Source organism: Petromyzon marinus, chromosome 74, assembly GCF_048934315.1.
Source record: "Petromyzon marinus isolate PM22_M1 ecotype Great Lakes invasive population chromosome 74, UKy_Petmar_22M1.pri1.0, whole genome shotgun sequence".
Lineage (NCBI taxonomy): Eukaryota > Metazoa > Chordata > Hyperoartia > Petromyzontiformes > Petromyzontidae > Petromyzon > Petromyzon marinus.
Window position 1 is genome coordinate 7,006,751 of NC_133740.1, and position 25,120 is coordinate 7,031,870.

The 25,120-nt window shown below is 41.7% G+C and overlaps 2 protein-coding genes across 3 annotated transcripts in view; one reads left to right on the top strand and one right to left on the bottom strand.

The window, feature by feature from the left end:
* LOC116958207 (calmodulin-regulated spectrin-associated protein 1) overlaps nucleotides 1–25,120 on the bottom strand; it is a 296,794-nt gene that overhangs the window by 103,527 nt on the left and 168,147 nt on the right. The window lies entirely within an intron of this gene.
* LOC142907070 (valine--tRNA ligase, mitochondrial-like) overlaps nucleotides 1,866–25,120 on the top strand; it is a 62,697-nt gene continuing 39,442 nt past the window's right edge. The window contains exons 1-3 of the mRNA XM_076056054.1: nucleotides 1,866–2,003; nucleotides 18,554–18,644; nucleotides 24,482–24,609. Of these exons, the coding sequence (XP_075912169.1) occupies nucleotides 1,953–2,003; nucleotides 18,554–18,644; nucleotides 24,482–24,609 (270 nt within the window). The 5' untranslated portion in view covers nucleotides 1,866–1,952. The remainder of the gene's footprint in view (nucleotides 2,004–18,553; nucleotides 18,645–24,481; nucleotides 24,610–25,120) is intronic.

A 25,120-nucleotide genomic window follows, 5' to 3' on the forward strand; every position in this document is an offset into this window, starting at 1 on the left:
ACCCACCCACCAACCCACCCACCAACCCACCTACCCACCCACCCACCCAACCCACCCACCAACCCACCAACCCACCTACCCACCCACCAACCCACCCACCCACCAACCCACCCACCTACCCACCCACCAACCCACCCACCCACCCACCCACCTACCCACCAACCCACCCACCCACCAACCCACCCACCCACCCACCCACCTACCCACCAACCCACCCACCCACCTACCCACCAACCCACCCACTCACCAACCTACCCACCAACCCACCCACCCACCAACCCACCAACCTACCCACCTACCGACCAACCCACCCACCTACCCACCTACCCATCAACCCACCCACCTACCCACCTACCCACCCACCAATCAACCCACCCACCCACCTACCAACCCACCCACCAACCAACCCACCCACCCACCTACCCACCAACCTACCCACCAACCCACCCACCCACTCGCCCACCCACCAACCCACCCATTCACCCACTCGCCCATCCACCAACCCACCCATTCACCCACCCACTCACCCACCAACCCACCCATTCACCCACCTACTCACCCACCCACCAACCAACCCACCCATCCACCTACTCACCCACCTACCCACCCACCCACCAACTCACCCACCTCCCGACCAACCCACCCATTCACCCACCCACCAAATCACCCACCTACCCAACAACCCATCCATTCACCCACTCACCCACCAACCAACCCACCCACCCATCCACCAACTGACCCACCCACCAACCCACCCACCCACCAACCCACCCACCCACCAACTCACCAACCCACCCACTCGCCCACCCACCCATTCACCCACCAATTCACCCACCAACCCACCCATTCACCCACTCGCCCACCTGTCAACCCACCCATTCACCAACCCACTCACCCACCAACCCACCCATTCACCCACCCACTCACCCACCAACCCACCCACCCATTCACTCACCCACCAACCCACCCACTCGCCCATCCACCTATTCACCCACCTACTCACCCACCCATTCACCAACCCACTCACCCACCAACCCACCCATTCACCCACCCACTCACCCACCAACCCACCCACCCATTCACTCACCCACCAACCCACCCACTCGCCCACCCACCCACCCATTCACCCATCTACTCACCCACCAACCCACCCCTTCCCCCACTCGCCCACCCACCAACCCACCCATTCACCCACCCACTCACCCACCAACCCACCCATTCACCCAAACACCAACCCACCCATTCACCCACCCACCCATTCACTCACTCACCCACCCACCAACCCACCCACTCGCCCACCCACCCATTCACCCACCTCACCCACCCATTCACCCAACCCACTCACCCACCAACCCACCCACTCGCCCACCCACCCACCCATTCACCCATCTACTCACCCACCAACCCACCCCTTCCCCCACTCGCCCACCCACCAACCCACCCATTCACCCACCCACTCACCCACCAACCCACCCACTCACTCACCCAGCAATCCACCCACTCACCCACCCGCCAACCCACCCATTCACCAACCCACTCACCCACCAACCCACCCACCCACTCACCCACCAACCCACCCACCCACCCATTCACCCACCCACTCACCCATTCACCAACCCACTCACCCACCAACCCACCCACCCACCCACTCACCCACCCACCCACCCACCCACTCACCCACCCGCCAACCCACCCATTCACCAACCCACTCACCCACCAACCCACTCACCCACTGACCCACCGACTCACTCACCAACCCACCCACCGACCCACTCCACCACCACCACCGCCGCCACCACCACCACCGCCGCCGCACCGCTGGGGCAGCCGGCGCTTGTTGCGCGAGCCGCAACGGAAGCGCCACTTTTGTCCGCGTTGGGGGGTGTGGGCGGTGAGTAGCCGCTGTGCCGGGGCCGGACGAGCTGCTCGTCGGCACGACGCGCGTGGAGACGATGCCGGGAGACGTCGCCCTCGCAGTCCACCCCGACGACGCCCGCTACCAGGTAGGAGACCTGCGGCAAAAACCGCAGCCGGCGTCGCCGCCGGCGGGGCCGACCGACAGGCACCGAAGCAGCCACCGCCATATTTTGTTGGCCTTGACGATTAGCGCGGTTGGCTACTTGGGGGTGTGACTATGCACTACACTGTGATACACTATTACAACAATACGCTACACTGTACACTACACTGTGATACACTATACTACAATACGCTACACTGTACACTACACTGTGATACACTATTACAACAATACGCTACACTGTACACTACACTGTGATACACTATACTACAATACGCTACACTGTACGCTACACTGTACACTACACTGTGATACACTACACTACAATACACTACACTGTATACTACACTGTGATATACTATACTACAATACGCTACACTGTACACTACACTGTGATACACTCTACTACAATACGTTACACTGTACACTACACTGTGATACACTATACTACAATACGCTACACTGTACACTACACTGTGATACACTATACTACAATACGCTACACTGTACACTACACTGTGATACACTATACTACAATACACTACACTGTACACTACACTGTGATACACTCTACTACAATACGTTACACTGTACACTACACTGTGATACACTACACTACACACTACACTGTACACTACACTGTGATACACTACACTATAATACACTACACTGTGATACACTATACTACAATACGTTACACTGTACACTACACTGTGATACACTATACTACAATACGCTACACTGTACACTACACTGTGATACACTACACTACAATACGCTACACTGTACACTACACTGTGATACACTATACTACACTACACTGTACACTACACTGTGATACACTATACTACAATACGTTACACTGTACACTACACTGTGATACACTATTACAACAATACGCTACACTGTACACTACACTGTGATACACTATACTACAATACACTACACTGTACACTACACTGTGATACACTATACTACAATATGCTACACTGTACACTACACTGTGATACACTATACTACAATATGCTACACTGTACACTACACTGTGATACACTATACTACAATACACTACACTGTACACTACAACACGCTACACTGTACACTACACTGTGATACACTATACTACAATACGTTACACTGTACACTACACTGTGATACACTATACTACAATACGTTACACTGTACACTACACTGTGATACACTACAATACACTACACTGTGATATACTATACTACAATACCCTACACTGTACACTACACTGTGATACACTACACTGTACACTACACTGTGATACACTATACTACAATACGTTACACTGTACACTACACTGTGATACACTATACTACAACACGCTACACTGTACACTACACTGTGATACACTATACTACAATATGCTACACTGTACACTACACTGTGATACACTACACCACAACACGCTACACTGTACACTACACTATGTTACACTATACTACAATACGCTACACTGTACACTACACTGTGATACACTATACTACAACACCTTACACTGTACACTACACTGTGATACACTATACTATAATACGCTACACTGTACACTACACTGTGATACACTATACTACAAAACGTTACACTGTACACTACACTGTGATACACTATACTACAATATGCTACACTGTACACTACACTGTGATACACTATACTACAACACACTACACTGTACACTACACTATGTTACACTATACTACAATACGCTACACTGTACACTACACTGTGATACACTATACTACAATACACTACACTGTACACTACACTGTGATACACTACAATACACTACACTGTGATATACTATACTACAATACCCTACACTGTACACTACACTGTGATACACTACACTGTACACTACACTGTGATACACTATACTACAATACACTACACACTACACTGTGATACAATATACTACAATACGCTACACTGTATACTACACTGTGATACACTATACTACACTACACTGTGATACACTATACCACAACACACTACACTGTACACTACACTGTGATACACTACACACTACACTGTACACTACACTGTGATACACCACACTACACTGTACACTACACTGTGATACACTATACTACAATATGCTACACTGTGATACACTATAATACAATACACTACACTGTAAACTACACTGTGATACACTATACTACAATACGTTACACTGTACACTACACTGTGATACACTATACTACAATACACTACACTATACACTACACTGTGATACACTACACTGTACACTACACTGTGATACACTATACTACAATACGCTACACTATACACTACACTGTGATACACTATACTACAATACGCTACACTGTACACTACACTGTGATACACTATACTACAATACGCTACACTGTACACTACACTGTGATACACTATACTACAATACGCTACACTATACACTACACTGTGATACACTATACTACAACACCTTACACTGTACACTACACTGTGATACACTATACTACAATTCACTACACTGTACACTATACTGTGATGCACTACACTACAATACACTACACTGTACACTTCACTGTGATACACTATACTACAATACACTACACTGTGATACACTATACTACAATACACTACACTGTACACTATACTGTGATACACTATACTACAATACACTACACTGTACACTACACTGTAATACACTACACTGTAAACTACACTGTGATACACTATACTACAACACGTTACACTGTACACTACACTGTGATACACTATACTACAATACACTACACTATACACTACATTGTGATACACTACACTGTACACTACACTGTGATACACTACACTGTACACTACACTGTGATACACTATACTACAATACGCTACACTATACACTACACTGTGATACACTATACTACAATACGCTACACTGTACACTACACAGTGATACACTATACTACAATACGCTACACTGTACACTACACTGTGATACACTATACTACAATACGCTACACTATACACTACACTGTGATACACTATACTACAACACCTTACACTGTACACTACACTGTGATACACTATACTACAATACACTACACTGTACACTATACTGTGATACACTATACTACAATACACTACACTGTACACTACACTGTAATACACTACACTGTAAACTACACTGTGATACACTATACTACAATACGTTACACTGTACACTACACTGTGATACACTATACTACAATACACTACACTATACACTACACTGTGATACACTACACTGTACACTACACTGTGATACACTACACTGTACACTACACTGTGATACACTATACTACAATACGCTACACTATACACTACACTGTGATACACTATACTACAATACGCTACACTGTACACTACACTGTGATACACTATACTACAATACGCTACACTGTACACTACACTGTGATACACTATACTACAATACGCTACACTATACACTACACTGTGATACACTATACTACAACACCTTACACTGTACACTACACTGTGATACACTATACTACAACTCACTACACTGTACACTATACTGTGATACACTACAATACACTACACTGTACACTTCACTGTGATACACTATACTACAATACACTACACTGTGATACACTATACTACAATACACTACACTGTACACTATACTGTGATACACTATACTACAACACGCTACACTGTACACTACACTGTGATACACTACACTGTACACTACACTGTGATACACTCTACTACAATACGTTACACTGTACACTACACTGTGATACACTACACTACACACTACACTGTACACTACACTGTGATACACTACACTATAATACACTACACTGTGATACACTATACTACAATACGTTACACTGTACACTACACTGTGATACACTATACTACAATACGCTACACTGTACACTACACTGTGATACACTACACTACAATACACTACACTGTACACTACACTGTGATACACTCTACTACAATACGTTACACTGTACACTACACTGTGATACACTACACTACACACTACACTGTACACTACACTGTGATACACTACACTATAATACACTACACTGTGATACACTATACTACAATACGTTACACTGTACACTACACTGTGATACACTATACTACAATACGCTACACTGTACACTACACTGTGATACACTACACTACAATACGCTACACTGTACACTACACTGTGATACACTATACTACACTACACTGTACACTACACTGTGATACACTATACTACAATACGTTACACTGTACACTACACTGTGATACACTATTACAACAATACGCTACACTGTACACTACACTGTGATACACTATACTACAATACACTACACTGTACACTACACTGTGATACACTATACTACAATATGCTACACTGTACACTACACTGTGATACACTATACTACAATATGCTACACTGTACACTACACTGTGATACACTATACTACAATACACTACACTGTACACTACAACACGCTACACTGTACACTACACTGTGATACACTATACTACAACACGTTACACTGTACACTACACTGTGATACACTATACTACAATACGTTACACTGTACACTACACTGTGATACACTACAATACACTACACTGTGATATACTATACTACAACACCCTACACTGTACACTACACTGTGATACACTACACTGTACACTACACTGTGATACACTATACTACAATACGTTACACTGTACACTACACTGTGATACACTATACTACAATACGCTACACTGTACACTACACTGTGATACACTATACTACAATATGCTACACTGTACACTACACTGTGATACACTACACCACAACACGCTACACTGTACACTACACTATGTTACACTATACTACAATACGCTACACTGTACACTACACTGTGATACACTATACTACAACACCTTACACTGTACACTACACTGTGATACACTATACTATAATATGCTACACTGTACACTACACTGTGATACACTATACTACAAAACGTTACACTGTACACTACACTGTGATACACTATACTACAATATGCTACACTGTACACTACACTGTGATACACTATACTACAACACACTACACTGTACACTACACTATGTTACACTATACTACAATACGCTACACTGTACACTACACTGTGATACACTATACTACAATACACTACACTGTACACTACACTGTGATACACTACAATACACTACACTGTGATATACTATACTACAATACCCTACACTGTACACTACACTGTGATACACTACACTGTACACTACACTGTGATACACTATACTACAATACACTACACACTACACTGTGATACAATATACTACAATACGCTACACTGTATACTACACTGTGATACACTATACTACACTACACTGTGATACACTATACCACAACACACTACACTGTACACTACACTGTGATACACTACACACTACACTGTACACTACACTGTGATACACTACACTACACTGTACACTACACTGTGATACACTATACTACAATATGCTACACTGTGATACACTATAATACAATACACTACACTGTAAACTACACTGTGATACACTATACTACAATACGTTACACTGTACACTACACTGTGATACACTATACTACAATACACTACACTATACACTACACTGTGATACACTACACTGTACACTACACTGTGATACACTATACTACAATACGCTACACTATACACTACACTGTGATACACTATACTACAATACGCTACACTGTACACTACACTGTGATACACTATACTACAATACGCTACACTGTACACTACACTGTGATACACTATACTACAATACGCTACACTATACACTACACTGTGATACACTATACTACAACACCTTACACTGTACACTACACTGTGATACACTATACTACAATTCACTACACTGTACACTATACTGTGATGCACTACACTACAATACACTACACTGTACACTTCACTGTGATACACTATACTACAATACACTACACTGTGATACACTATACTACAATACACTACACTGTACACTATACTGTGATACACTATACTACAATACACTACACTGTACACTACACTGTAATACACTACACTGTAAACTACACTGTGATACACTATACTACAACACGTTACACTGTACACTACACTGTGATACACTATACTACAATACACTACACTATACACTACATTGTGATACACTACACTGTACACTACACTGTGATACACTACACTGTACACTACACTGTGATACACTATACTACAATACGCTACACTATACACTACACTGTGATACACTATACTACAATACGCTACACTGTACACTACACTGTGATACACTACAATACACTACACTGTACACTTCACTGTGATACACTATACTACAATACACTACACTGTGATACACTATACTACAATACACTACACTGTACACTATACTGTGATACACTATACTACAATACGCTACACTGTACACTACACTGTGATACACTACACTGTACACTACACTGTGATACACTCTACTACAATACGTTACACTGTACACTACACTGTGATACACTACACTACACACTACACTGTACACTACACTGTGATACACTACACTATAATACACTACACTGTGATACACTATACTACAATACGTTACACTGTACACTACACTGTGATACACTATACTACAATACGCTACACTGTACACTACACTGTGATACACTACACTACAATACACTACACTGTACACTACACTGTGATACACTCTACTACAATACGTTACACTGTACACTACACTGTGATACACTACACTACACACTACACTGTACACTACACTGTGATACACTACACTATAATACACTACACTGTGATACACTATACTACAATACGTTACACTGTACACTACACTGTGATACACTATACTACAATACGCTACACTGTACACTACACTGTGATACACTACACTACAATACGCTACACTGTACACTACACTGTGATACACTATACTACACTACACTGTACACTACACTGTGATACACTATACTACAATACGTTACACTGTACACTACACTGTGATACATTATTACAACAATACGCTACACTGTACACTACACTGTGATACACTATACTACAATACACTACACTGTACACTACACTGTGATACACTATACTACAATATGCTACACTGTACACTACACTGTGATACACTATACTACAATATGCTACACTGTACACTACACTGTGATACACTATACTACAACACACTACACTGTACACTACAACACGCTACACTGTACACTACACTGTGATACACTATACTACAATACGTTACACTGTACACTACACTGTGATACACTATACTACAATACGTTACACTGTACACTACACTGTGATACACTACAATACACTACACTGTGATATACTATACTACAATACCCTACACTGTACACTACACTGTGATACACTACACTGTACACTACACTGTGATACACTATACTACAATACGTTACACTGTACACTACACTGTGATACACTATACTACAATACGCTACACTGTACACTACACTGTGATACACTATACTACAATATGCTACACTGTACACTACACTGTGATACACTACACCACAACACGCTACACTGTACACTACACTATGTTACACTATACTACAATACGCTACACTGTACACTACACTGTGATACACTATACTACAATACACTACACTGTACACTACACTGTGATACACTACAATACACTACACTGTGATATACTATACTACAATACCCTACACTGTACACTACACTGTGATACACTACACTGTACACTACACTGTGATACACTATACTACAATACACTACACACTACACTGTGATACAATATACTACAATACGCTACACTGTATACTACACTGTGATACACTATACTACACTACACTGTGATACACTATACCACAACACACTACACTGTACACTACACTGTGATACACTACACACTACACTGTACACTACACTGTGATACACCACACTACACTGTACACTACACTGTGATACACTATACTACAATATGCTACACTGTGATACACTATAATACAACACACTACACTGTAAACTACACTGTGATACACTATACTACAATACGTTACACTGTACACTACACTGTGATACACTATACTACAATACACTACACTATACACTACACTGTGATACACTACACTGTACACTACACTGTGATACACTATACTACAATACGCTACACTATACACTACACTGTGATACACTATACTACAATACGCTACACTGTACACTACACTGTGATACACTATACTACAATACGCTACACTGTACACTACACTGTGATACACTATACTACAATACGCTACACTATACACTACACTGTGATACACTATACTACAACACCTTACACTGTACACTACACTGTGATACACTATACTACAATTCACTACACTGTACACTATACTGTGATGCACTACACTACAATACACTACACTGTACACTTCACTGTGATACACTATACTACAATACACTACACTGTGATACACTATACTACAATACACTACACTGTACACTATACTGTGATACACTATACTACAATACACTACACTGTACACTACACTGTAATACACTACACTGTAAACTACACTGTGATACACTATACTACAACACGTTACACTGTACACTACACTGTGATACACTATACTACAATACACTACACTATACACTACATTGTGATACACTACACTGTACACTACACTGTGATACACTACACTGTACACTACACTGTGATACACTATACTACAATACGCTACACTATACACTACACTGTGATACACTATACTACAATACGCTACACTGTACACTACACTGTGATACACTATACTACAATACGCTACACTGTACACTACACTGTGATACACTATACTACAATACGCTACACTATACACTACACTGTGATACACTATACTACAACACCTTACACTGTACACTACACTGTGATACACTATACTACAATACACTACACTGTACACTATACTGTGATACACTATACTACAATACACTACACTGTACACTACACTGTAATACACTACACTGTAAACTACACTGTGATACACTATACTACAATACGTTACACTGTACACTACACTGTGATACACTATACTACAATACACTACACTATACACTACACTGTGATACACTACACTGTACACTACACTGTGATACACTACACTGTACACTACACTGTGATACACTATACTACAATACGCTACACTATACACTACACTGTGATACACTATACTACAATACGCTACACTGTACACTACACTGTGATACACTATACTACAATACGCTACACTGTACACTACACTGTGATACACTATACTACAATACGCTACACTATACACTACACTGTGATACACTATACTACAACACCTTACACTGTACACTACACTGTGATACACTATACTACAACTCACTACACTGTACACTATACTGTGATACACTACAATACACTACACTGTACACTTCACTGTGATACACTATACTACAATACACTACACTGTGATACACTATACTACAATACACTACACTGTACACTATACTGTGATACACTATACTACAAAACACTACACTGTACACTACACTGTGACACACTACACTGTACACTACACTGTGATACACTATACTACAATATGCTACACTGTACACTACACTGTGATACACTATACTACAATACACTACACTGTACACTACACTGTGATACACTATACTACAATACGCTACACTGTACACAACACTGATACACTATACTATAATACGCTACACTACACTACACTGTGATACACTACACTACAATACACTACACTGTGATACACTATACTACAATACGCTACACTGTACACTACACTGATACACTATACTACAACACGCTACACTGTACACTACACTGTACACTACACTGTACACTACACTGATACACTATACTACAACACGCTACACTGTACACTACACTGTGATACACTACACTACAATACACTACACTGTACACTACACTATGTTACACTATATTACAATACACTACACTGATACACTATACTACAATACGCTACACTGTACACTACACTGTGATACACTATACTACAATACGCTACACTGTATACTACACTGTGATACACTATACTACACTACACTGTGATACACTATGCTACAATACACTACTCTGTACACTACACTGTGACACACTACACTGTACACTACACTGTGATACACTATACTACAATACGCTACACTGTACACTACACTGTGATACACTATACTACAATACACTGCACTATACACTATACTGTGATATACTATACTACAATACACTACACTATACACTACACTGTGATACACTATACTACAATACACTACACTATACACTACACTGTGATACACTATACTACAATACCTTACACTGTACACTGCACTGTGATACACTATACTACAATTCACTACACTGTACACTATACTGTGATACACTACACTACAATACACTACACTGTACACTTCACTGTGATACACTATACTACAACACACTACACTGTACACTTCACTGTGATACACTATACTACAATACACTACACTGTACACTACACTGTGACACACTACACTGTACACTACACTGTGATACACTATACTACAATACGCTACACTGTACACTACACTGTGATACACTATACTACAATACGCTACACTGTACACTACACTGATACACTATACTACAACACGCTACACTGTACACTACACTGTACACTACACTGTGATACACTACACTCTATACTACACTGTGATACACTATACTACAATACACTACACTGTACACTACACTGTGATACACTACAACACACTACACTGTACACTACACTATGTTACACTATACTACAATACGCTACACTGTACACTACACTGATACAATATACTACAATACGCTACACTACACTACACTGTGATACACTACAATACACTACACTGTGATATACTATACTACAATACCCTACACTGTACACTACACTGTGATATACTATACTACAATACATTACACTATACACTACACTGTGATACACTATACTACAATACACTACACTATACACTACACTGTGATACACTATACTACAATACGCTACACTGTATACTACACTGTGATACACTATACTACAATACGCTACACTGTACACTACACTGTGATACACTATACTACACTACACTGTGATACACTATACTACAATACACTACACTGTACACTACACTGTGATACACTACACTACACACTACACTGTACACTACACTGTGATACACCACACTACACTGTACACTACACTGTGATACACTACACTACAAAACGTTACACTGTACACTACACTGTGATACACTATACTACAACACGTTACACTGTACACTACACTGTGATACACTACACTACAATACGCTACATTGTACACTACACTGTGACACACTACACTGTACACTACATTGTGATACACTATACTACAACACACTACACTGTACACTAAACTGATATACTACACCACACTACACTGTACACTACACTGTGATACACTACACTACAATACACTACACTGTACACTACACTGTGATACACTATACTACAATACACTACACTGTACACTACACTGTGATACACTATACTACAACACCTTACACTGTACACTACACTGTGATACACTATACTACAATTCACTACACTGTACACTATACTGTGATGCACTACACTACAATACACTACACTGTACACTTCACTGTGATACACTATACTACAATACACTACACTGTGATACACTATACTACAATACACTACACTGTACACTATACTGTGATACACTATACTACAATACACTACACTGTACACTACACTGTAATACACTACACTGTAAACTACACTGTGATACACTATACTACAACACGTTACACTGTACACTACACTGTGATACACTATACTACAATACACTACACTATACACTACATTGTGATACACTACACTGTACACTACACTGTGATACACTACACTGTACACTACACTGTGATACACTATACTACAATACGCTACACTATACACTACACTGTGATACACTATACTACAATACGCTACACTGTACACTACACTGTGATACACTATACTACAATACGCTACACTGTACACTACACTGTGATACACTATACTACAATACGCTACACTATACACTACACTGTGATACACTATACTACAACACCTTACACTGTACACTACACTGTGATACACTATACTACAATACACTACACTGTACACTATACTGTGATACACTATACTACAATACACTACACTGTACACTACACTGTAATACACTACACTGTAAACTACACTGTGATACACTATACTACAATACGTTACACTGTACACTACACTGTGATACACTATACTACAATACACTACACTATACACTACACTGTGATACACTACACTGTACACTACACTGTGATACACTACACTGTACACTACACTGTGATACACTATACTACAATACGCTACACTATACACTACACTGTGATACACTATACTACAATACGCTACACTGTACACTACACTGTGATACACTATACTACAATACGCTACACTGTACACTACACTGTGATACACTATACTACAATACGCTACACTATACACTACACTGTGATACACTATACTACAACACCTTACACTGTACACTACACTGTGATACACTATACTACAACTCACTACACTGTACACTATACTGTGATACACTACAATACACTACACTGTACACTTCACTGTGATACACTATACTACAATACACTACACTGTGATACACTATACTACAATACACTACACTGTACACTATACTGTGATACACTATACTACAAAACACTACACTGTACACTACACTGTGACACACTACACTGTACACTACACTGTGATACACTATACTACAATATGCTACACTGTACACTACACTGTGATACACTATACTACAATACACTACACTGTACACTACACTGTGATACACTATACTACAATACGCTACACTGTACACAACACTGATACACTATACTATAATACGCTACACTACACTACACTGTGATACACTACACTACAATACACTACACTGTGATACACTATACTACAATACGCTACACTGTACACTACACTGATACACTATACTACAACACGCTACACTGTACACTACACTGTACACTACACTGTACACTACACTGATACACTATACTACAACACGCTACACTGTACACTACACTGTGATACACTACACTACAATACACTACACTGTACACTACACTATGTTACACTATATTACAATACACTACACTGATACACTATACTACAATACGCTACACTGTACACTACACTGTGATACACTATACTACAATACGCTACACTGTATACTACACTGTGATACACTATACTACACTACACTGTGATACACTATGCTACAATACACTACACTGTACACTACACTGTGACACACTACACTGTACACTACACTGTGATACACTATACTACAATACGCTACACTGTACACTACACTGTGATACACTATACTACAATACACTGCACTATACACTATACTGTGATATACTATACTACAATACACTACACTATACACTACACTGTGATACACTATACTACAATACACTACACTATACACTACACTGTGATACACTATACTACAATACCTTACACTGTACACTGCACTGTGATACACTATACTACAATTCACTACACTGTACACTATACTGTGATACACTACACTACAATACACTACACTGTACACTTCACTGTGATACACTATACTACAACACACTACACTGTACACTTCACTGTGATACACTATACTACAATACACTACACTGTACACTACACTGTGACACACTACACTGTACACTACACTGTGATACACTATACTACAATACGCTACACTGTACACTACACTGTGATACACTATACTACAATACGCTACACTGTACACTACACTGATACACTATACTACAACACGCTACACTGTACACTACACTGTACACTACACTGTGATACACTACACTCTATACTACACTGTGATACACTATACTACAATACACTACACTGTACACTACACTGTGATACACTACAACACACTACACTGTACACTACACTATGTTACACTATACTACAATACGCTACACTGTACACTACACTGATACAATATACTACAATACGCTACACTACACTACACTGTGATACACTACAATACACTACACTGTGATATACTATACTACAATACCCTACACTGTACACTACACTGTGATATACTATACTACAATACATTACACTATACACTACACTGTGATACACTATACTACAATACACTACACTATACACTACACTGTGATACACTATACTACAATACGCTACACTGTATACTACACTGTGATACACTATACTACAATACGCTACACTGTACACTACACTGTGATACACTATACTACACTACACTGTGATACACTATACTACAATACACTACACTGTACACTACACTGTGATACACTACACTACACACTACACTGTACACTACACTGTGATACACCACACTACACTGTACACTACACTGTGATACACTACACTACAAAACGTTACACTGTACACTACACTGTGATACACTATACTACAACACGTTACACTGTACACTACACTGTGATACACTACACTACAATACGCTACATTGTACACTACACTGTGACACACTACACTGTACACTACATTGTGATACACTATACTACAACACACTACACTGTACACTAAACTGATATACTACACCACACTACACTGTACACTACACTGTGATACACTACACTACAATACACTACACTGTACACTACACTGTGATACACTATACTACAATACACTACACTGTACACTACACTGTGATACACTACACTACAATACGCTACACTGTACACTACATTGTGATACACTACAATACACTACACTGTACACTACATTGTGATACACTATACTACAATACACTACACTATACACTATACTGTGATACACTACAATACACTACACTGTACACTACACTGTGATACACTATACTACAAAACCCTACACTGTACACTACACTATACACCACACTACTATACACTACACTACTATACACTACACTACTATACACGAAACTACTATACACTACACTACTATACATTACACTATACACTACTATATACTACACTACTATACACTACACTATACACTATACTATACACTACACTATACACTATACTATACACTACACTATACTATACACTACACTATATACTACACTGTACACTACACTACACACTACACTATACACTACACTACTAAACACTACACTATACACTATACTATACACTACACTACTATACACTACACTACACACTACACTATACACTACACTATATTATACACTACACTATACACTACACACCACACTATACACTACACTATACACTACACTATACACTACACTACTTTACACTACTATACACCACACTACTATACACTACACTACACACTACACACTACACTACACTATACACTACACTATACACTACACTATACACTACTACACCACTATACTAAATTGAAAAGTGATGTGTTTACAACTGCGTGTTGTTGTTGTTTAGTTTGTTGTTCTTCCCCCGGCACCTCCGATTAGCTACGTTTGGCTACGTAGGGTGCCTAAGAAGTTCACTATACATACATGTAGCATAAACACAGCAACAATCGTTGTTGTGGTGGTTGTTGTGGTGGTTGTTGTGGTCTTTGTGGTTTTGGTTGTTGTGGTTTTTGTAGTTTTTGTTGTGGTGGTTATGGTTGCTGTGGTGGTTTTGGTTGTTTTAGTGGTGGTCGTTGTGGTATTGTAGTTGTGGTGGTTGTTCCGTTTGTGGTTTTGGTTGTAGTTATTGTAATGGCTGTGGTTGTAGTTGTTGTGGTTGATGTAGTTGTTGTGGTTGTTGCTGTTGTGGTTGTTGCTGTAGTTCTGGTTGGTGTGGGTGAGTGCAGCACCTGGTGGGGAGCAGCGTGGTTGTTGTGGTTGTTGTTGTTGTGGTTGTTGTTGTTGTTGTTGTGCAGCACGTGGTTGGCAGCAGCGTGGTTGTTGTGGTTGTTGTTGTGGTTGTTGTTGTTGTGCAGCACGTGGTTGGCAGCAGCGTGGTGGTTGTTGTTGTTGTTGTTGTGCAGCACGTGGTTGGCAGCAGCGTTGTTGTTGTGGTTGTTGTGGTTACGGTTGTGGTTGTTGTTGTTGTTGTGGGTAACTGCAGCACGTGGTTGGCACTACACAGCGTTATTGTTGTGGTTGTTGTTGTGGTTGTTGTTGTTGAGATTGTTGTTGTTATTGTTGTTGTTGTTGTGGTTGTTGTTGTTGTGATTGTTGTTATTGTTGTTGTTGTTGTTGTGGTTGTTGTTGTTGTGCAGCACTTGGTGGGTAGCAGCGTGCTGCACCCGCTGGATGGCCGCCTGCTGCCGGTCATCGCCGATGGCAGCGTGGACCCGGACCTAGCAACAGGTGGCAACAACAACAACTACAACAACTACAACAACAACAACAACTACAGCCACAACAACCACAACTACTACCACAACTACAACCACAACTACTACCACAACTACAACAACCACAACTACTACCACAACTACTACCACAACTACTACAACAACAACAACTACAGCAACCACAACTATAGCCACAACAACCACAACTACTACCACAACTACAACAACCACAACTACTACCACAACTACAGCCACAACAACCACAACTACTACCAAAACTACAACCACAACTACAGCCACAGCAACCACAACCACAACTACTACCACAACTACAACCACAACTACAGCCACAACAACAACTACTACTACCACAACTACAACCACAACTACAGCCACAACAACCACAACTACAACCACAACTGCAGCCACAACTACAACAACCACAACGACAACAACCACAACTACAACCACAACTACAACAACTACAACTGCAACGACAACTACAACTACAGCCACTACATCCACTACAACCACAACTACAGCCACAACTACAACCACAACAACCACAACTACAACCACCACAACTACAACCACAACTACTACCACAACTACAACCACAACTACAGCCACAACTACAACAACCACAACTGCAACGACAACTACAACCACAACTACAGCCACTACATCCACTACAACCACAACTACAGCCACAACAACCACAACCACCACAACTACAACCACAACTACAACCACAACTACAACACAACCACAACTCCAACCACCACAACTACAACCACAACTACAACAACAACCACAGCAACAACCACAACTACTACAGCAACAACAACTACTACCACAACTACAGCAACAACCACAACTACTACTGCAACAACAACAACTACGACCACAACTATAGCAACAACCACAACTACAGCAACAACAACCACAACTACAGCAACAACAACCACAACTACTACAGCAACAACCACAACTACTACCGCAACTACAGCAACAACAACCACAACTACTACAGCAACAACCACAACTACTACCGCAACTACAGCAACAACAACCACAACTACAGCAACAACAACCACAACTACTACAGCAACAACCACAACTACTACCACAACTACAGCAACAACAACCACAACTACCGCAACAACGAAAACAACCACCACAACAACGAAAACAACCACCACAACAACTGCAACAACCACCACAACAACCGCAACAACCACAACAACCACAGCAACTACAGCAGCAACAACGACAACCACAGCACTACAGCAACAACCACAACAACCACAGTATCAACCACAACAATTGTTGTTGTTGTTGTTGTTGTGGTTGTTGTAGGAGTGGTGAAGGTGAGCCCTGCCCATGACGAGGTTGTTGTGGTTGTTGTTGTGGTTGTTGTGGTTGTTGTTGTGGTTGTTGTTGTGGTTGTTGTTGTGGTTGTTGTTGTTGTAGGAGTGGTGAAGGTGAGCCCTGCCCATGACGAGGTTGTTGTGGTTGTTGTGGTTGTTGTTGTGGTTGTTGTTGTGGTTGTTGTTGTGGTTGTTGTTGTTGTAGGAGTGGTGAAGGTGAGCCCTGCCCATGACGAGGTTGTTGTTGTGGTTGTTGTTGTGGTTGTTGTTGATGTTGTTGTGGTTGTTGTGGTTGTTGTTGTGGTTGTTGTTGTGGTTGTTGTTGATGTTGTTGTGGTTGTTGTTGTTGTGGTTGTGGTTGTAGGAGTGGTGAAGGTCAGCCCTGCCCATGACGAGGTCGTTGTGGTTGTTGTTGTTGTGGTTGTTGTTGATGTTGTTGTTGATGTTGTTGATGTTGTTGATGTTGTTGTGGTTGTTGTTGTGGTTGTTGTTGTAGGAGTGGTGAAGGTGAACCCTGCCCATGACGAGGTTGTTGTGGTTGATGTTGTTGTGGTTGTTGATGTTGTTATTGTGGTTGTTGATGTTGTTGTTGTGGTTGTTGTGGTTGTTGTTGATGTTGTTGTGGTTGTTGTTGTGGTTGTTGTTGATGTTGTTGTTGTGGTTATTGTTGTAGGAGTCGTGAAGGTGAGCCCTGCCCATGACGAGGTTGTTGTTGTTGTTGATGTTGTTGTTGTGGTTGTTGTTGTTGTTGTGGTTGTTGTTGATGTTGTTGTTGTTATTGTGGTTGTTGTGGTTGTTGCTGTTGTGGTTGTTGTTGTGGTTGTTGTTGTTGTAGGAGTGGTGAAGGTGAGCCCTGCCCATGACGAGGTTGTTGTTGTTGATGTTGTTGTGGTTGTTGTTGTGGTTGTGGTTGTTGTTGTTGTTGATGTTGTTGTTGTGGTTGTTGTTGTTGTAGGAGTGGTGAAGGTGAGCCCTGCCCATGACGATGTTGTTGTGGTTGATGTTGTTGTGGTTGTTGTTGTTGATGTTGTTGTGGTTGATGTTGTTGTTGTTGTGGTTGTTGTTGTTGTGGTTGTTGTTGTTGTAGGAGTGGTGAAGGTGAGCCCTGCCCATGACGAGGTTGTTGTTGTGGTTGTTGTTGTTGTGGTTGTTGTGGTTGTTGTTGATGTTGATGTTGTGGTTGTTGTTGTTGTTGTAGGAGTGGTGAAGGTGAGCCCTGCCCATGACGAGGTTGTTGTGGTTGTTGTTGTTGTTGTGGTTGTTGTTGTGGTTGTTGTGGTTGTTGTTGATGTTGTGGTTGATGTTGTTGTTGTTGTAGGAGTGGTGAAGGTGAGCCCTGCCCATGACGAGGTTGTTGTTGTTATGGTTGTTGTTGTTGATGTTGTGGTTGTTGTTGATGTTGTTGTTGTTGTGGTTGTTGTTGTTGTAGGAGTGGTGAAGGTGAGCCCTGCCCATGACGAGGATGTTGTTGATGTTGTTGTGGTTGTTGTGGTTGTTGTTGTTGTTGTAGGAGTGGTGAAGGTGAGCCCTGCCCATGACGAGGTTGTTGTTGTGGTTGTTGTTGTTGTGGTTGTTGTGGTTGTTGTTGATGTTGTGGTTGATGTTGTTGTTGTTGTTGTTGTAGGAGTGGTGAAGGTGAGCCCTGCCCATGACGAGGTTGTTGTGGTTGTTGTTGTTGTGGTTGTTGTTGTGGTTGTTGTTGTTGTAGGAGTGGTGAAGGTGAGCCCTGCCCATGACGAGGTTGTTGTTGATGTTGTTGATGTTGTTGTTGTTGTGGTTGTTGTTGTTGTGGTTGTTGTTGATGTTGTGGTTGATGTTGTTGTTGTTGTAGGAGTGGTGAAGGTGAGCCCTGCCCATGACGAGGTTGTTGTTGATGTGGTTGTTGTGGTTGTTGTTGATGTTGTGGTTGTTGTTGTTGTAGGAGTGGTGAAGGTGAGCCCTGCCCATGACGAGGTTGTTGTTGTGGTTGTTGTTGTTGTGGTTGTGGTTGTTGTTGATGTTGTGGTTGATGTTGTTGTTGTTGTAGGAGTGGTGAAGGTGAGCCCTGCCCATGACGAGGTTGTTGTTGTGGTTGTTGTTGTGGTTGTTGTGGTTGTTGTTGTTGTAGGAGTGGTGAAGGTGAGCCCTGCCAATGACGAGGATGTTGTTGATGTTGTTGTGGTTGTTGTGGTTGTTGTTGTTGTTGTTGTAGGAGTGGTGAAGGTGAGCCCTGCCAATGACGAGGATGTTGTTGATGTTGTTGTGGTTGTTGTTGTGGTTGTTGTTGTTGTTGTTGTAGGAGTGGTGAAGGTGAGCCCTGCCCATGACGAGGTTGTTGATGTTGTTGTGGTTGTTGTTGTGGTTGTTGTTGTTGTTGTAGGAGTGGTGAAGGTGAGCCCTGCCCATGACGAGGTTGTTGATGTTGTGGTTGTTGTTGTGGTTGTTGTTGTTGTGGTTGTTGTTGTTGATGTTGTGGTTGTTGTTGTGGTTGTTGTTGTGGTTGTTGTTGTTGTTGTTGTAGGAGTGGTGAAGGTGAGCCCTGCCCATGACGAGGTTGTTGTTGATGTTGTTGTTGATGTTGTGGTTGTTGTTGTGGTGGTTGTTGTTGATGTTGTTGTTGTTGTTGTGGTTGTTGTTGTTGTAGGAGTGGTGAAGGTGAGCCCTGCCCATGACGAGGTTGTTGTTGTTGTTGTGGTTGTTGTTGATGTTGTTGTGGTTGTTGTGGTTGTTGTTGTTGTGGTTGTTGTTGTTGTAGGAGTGGTGAAGGTGAGCCCTGCCCATGACGAGGTTGTTGTTGTTGTTGTTGTGGTTGTTGTTGTGGTTGTTGTTGTTGTGGTTGTTGTTGTTGTGGTTGTTGTGGTTGTTGTTGTTGTTGTTGTGGTTGTTGTTGTTGTTGTAGGAGAGGTGAAGGTGAGCCCTGCCCATGACGAGGTTGTTGTTGTGGTTGTTGTTGATGTTGTTGTGGTTGTTGTTGATGTTGTTGTTGTGGTTGTTGTGGTTGTTGTTGTTGTTGTTGTAGGAGTGGTGAAGGTGAGCCCTGCCCATGACGAGGTTGTTGTTGATGTTGTTGATGTTGTTGTGGTTGTTGTGGTTGTTGTTGTTGTTGATGTTGTTGTGGTTGATGTTGATGTTGTTGTTGTGGTTGTTGATGTTGTTGTTGTTGTGGTTGTTGTGGTTGTTGTGGTTGTTGTTGTTGTTGTTGTAGGAGTGGTGAAGGTGAGCCCTGCCCATGACGAGGTTGTTGTTGATGTTGTTGTTGTTGTGGTTGTTGTTGTTGTGGTTGTTGTTGTTGTTGTAGGAGTGGTGAAGGTGAGCCCTGCCCATGACGAGGTTGTTGTTGTGGTTGTTGTTGATGTTGTTGTTGTTGATGTTGTTGTGGTTGTTGTGGTTGTTGTGGTTGTTGTTGTAGGAGTGGTGAAGGTGAGCCCTGCCCATGACGAGGTTGTTGTGGTTGTTGTGGTTGTTGTTGATGTTGTTGTGGTTGTTGTGGTTGATGTTGTTGTTGTTGTGGTTGATGTTGTTGTTGTGGTTGTTGTTGTGGTTGTTGTTGTTGTTGTTGTGGTTGTTGTTGTTGTAGGAGTGGTGAAGGTGAGCCCTGCCCATGACGAGGTTGTTGTGGTTGTGGTTGTTGTTGTTGTTGATGTTGTTGTGGTTGTTGTGGTTGTTGTGGTTGTTGTTGTAGGAGTGGTGAAGGTGAGCCCTGCCCATGACGAGGTTGTTGTTGTTGTTGTTGTTGTGGTTGTTGTGGTTGTTGTTGTTGTTGTAGGAGTGGTGAAGGTGAGCCCTGCCCATGACGAGGTTGTTGTTGTTGATGTTGTGGTTGTTGTTGTGGTTGTTGTTGTTGATGTTGTTGTGGTTGTTGTGGTTGTTGTTGTGGTTGTTGTTGTTGTTGTGGTTGTTGTTGTTGTTGTAGGAGTGGTGAAGGTGAGCCCTGCCCATGACGAGGTTGTTGTTGTTGTTGTGGTTGTTGTGGTTGTTGTTGTTGTTGTGGTTGTTGTTGTAGGAGTGGTGAAGGTGAGCCCTGCCCATGACGAGGTTGTTGTGGTTGTTGTGGTTGTTGTTGATGTTGTTGTGGTTGTTGTGGTTGATGTTGTTGTTGTTGTGGTTGATGTTGTTGTTGTGGTTGTTGTTGTGGTTGTTGTTGTTGTTGTTGTGGTTGTTGTTGTTGTAGGAGTGGTGAAGGTGAGCCCTGCCCATGACGAGGTTGTTGTGGTTGTTGTTGTTGTTGTTGATGTTGTTGTGGTTGTTGTGGTTGTTGTGGTTGTTGTTGTAGGAGTGGTGAAGGTGAGCCCTGCCCATGACGAGGTTGTTGTTGTTGTTGTTGTGGTTGTTGTGGTTGTTGTTGTTGTTGTAGGAGTGGTGAAGGTGAGCCCTGCCCATGACGAGGTTGTTGTTGTTGATGTTGTGGTTGTTGTTGTGGTTGTTGTTGTTGATGTTGTTGTGGTTGTTGTGGTTGTTGTTGTGGTTGTTGTTGTTGTTGTGGTTGTTGTTGTTGTTGTAGGAGTGGTGAAGGTGAGCCCTGCCCATGACGAGGTTGACCGCTCCATCGCCGCCCGTCACGGCCTCCCCTCCATCAGCGTCATGGACGGGGACGGCCGCATGGGGGCACAGGCTGGGCCTGGACTGGAGGTGCCACATCGTCATCAACATCGTCATCAACATCGTCATCAACATCATCAACAACATCGTCATCAACATCGTCATCAACATCGTCATCGTCATCAACATCGTCATCAACATCGTCATCAACATCGTCATCAACATCGTCAACATCAACATCGTCGTCATCAACATCGTCATCATCAACATCGTCTTCAACATCGCCATCAACATCGTCATCAACATCGTCATCAACATCGTCAACAACATCGTCATCATCATCATCAACATCGTCATCATCATCGTCAACAACATCGTCATCGTCATCAACATCGTCATCAACATTGTCATCAACATCGTCATCAACATCGTCAACAACATCGTCATCAACATCGTCATCAACATCGTCAACAACATCGTCATCGTCATCAACATCGTCAACAACATCGTCAACAACATCGTCATCAACATCGTCATCAACATCGTCAACAACATCGTCATCAACATCGTCATCATCGTCGTCATCAACATCGTCATCATC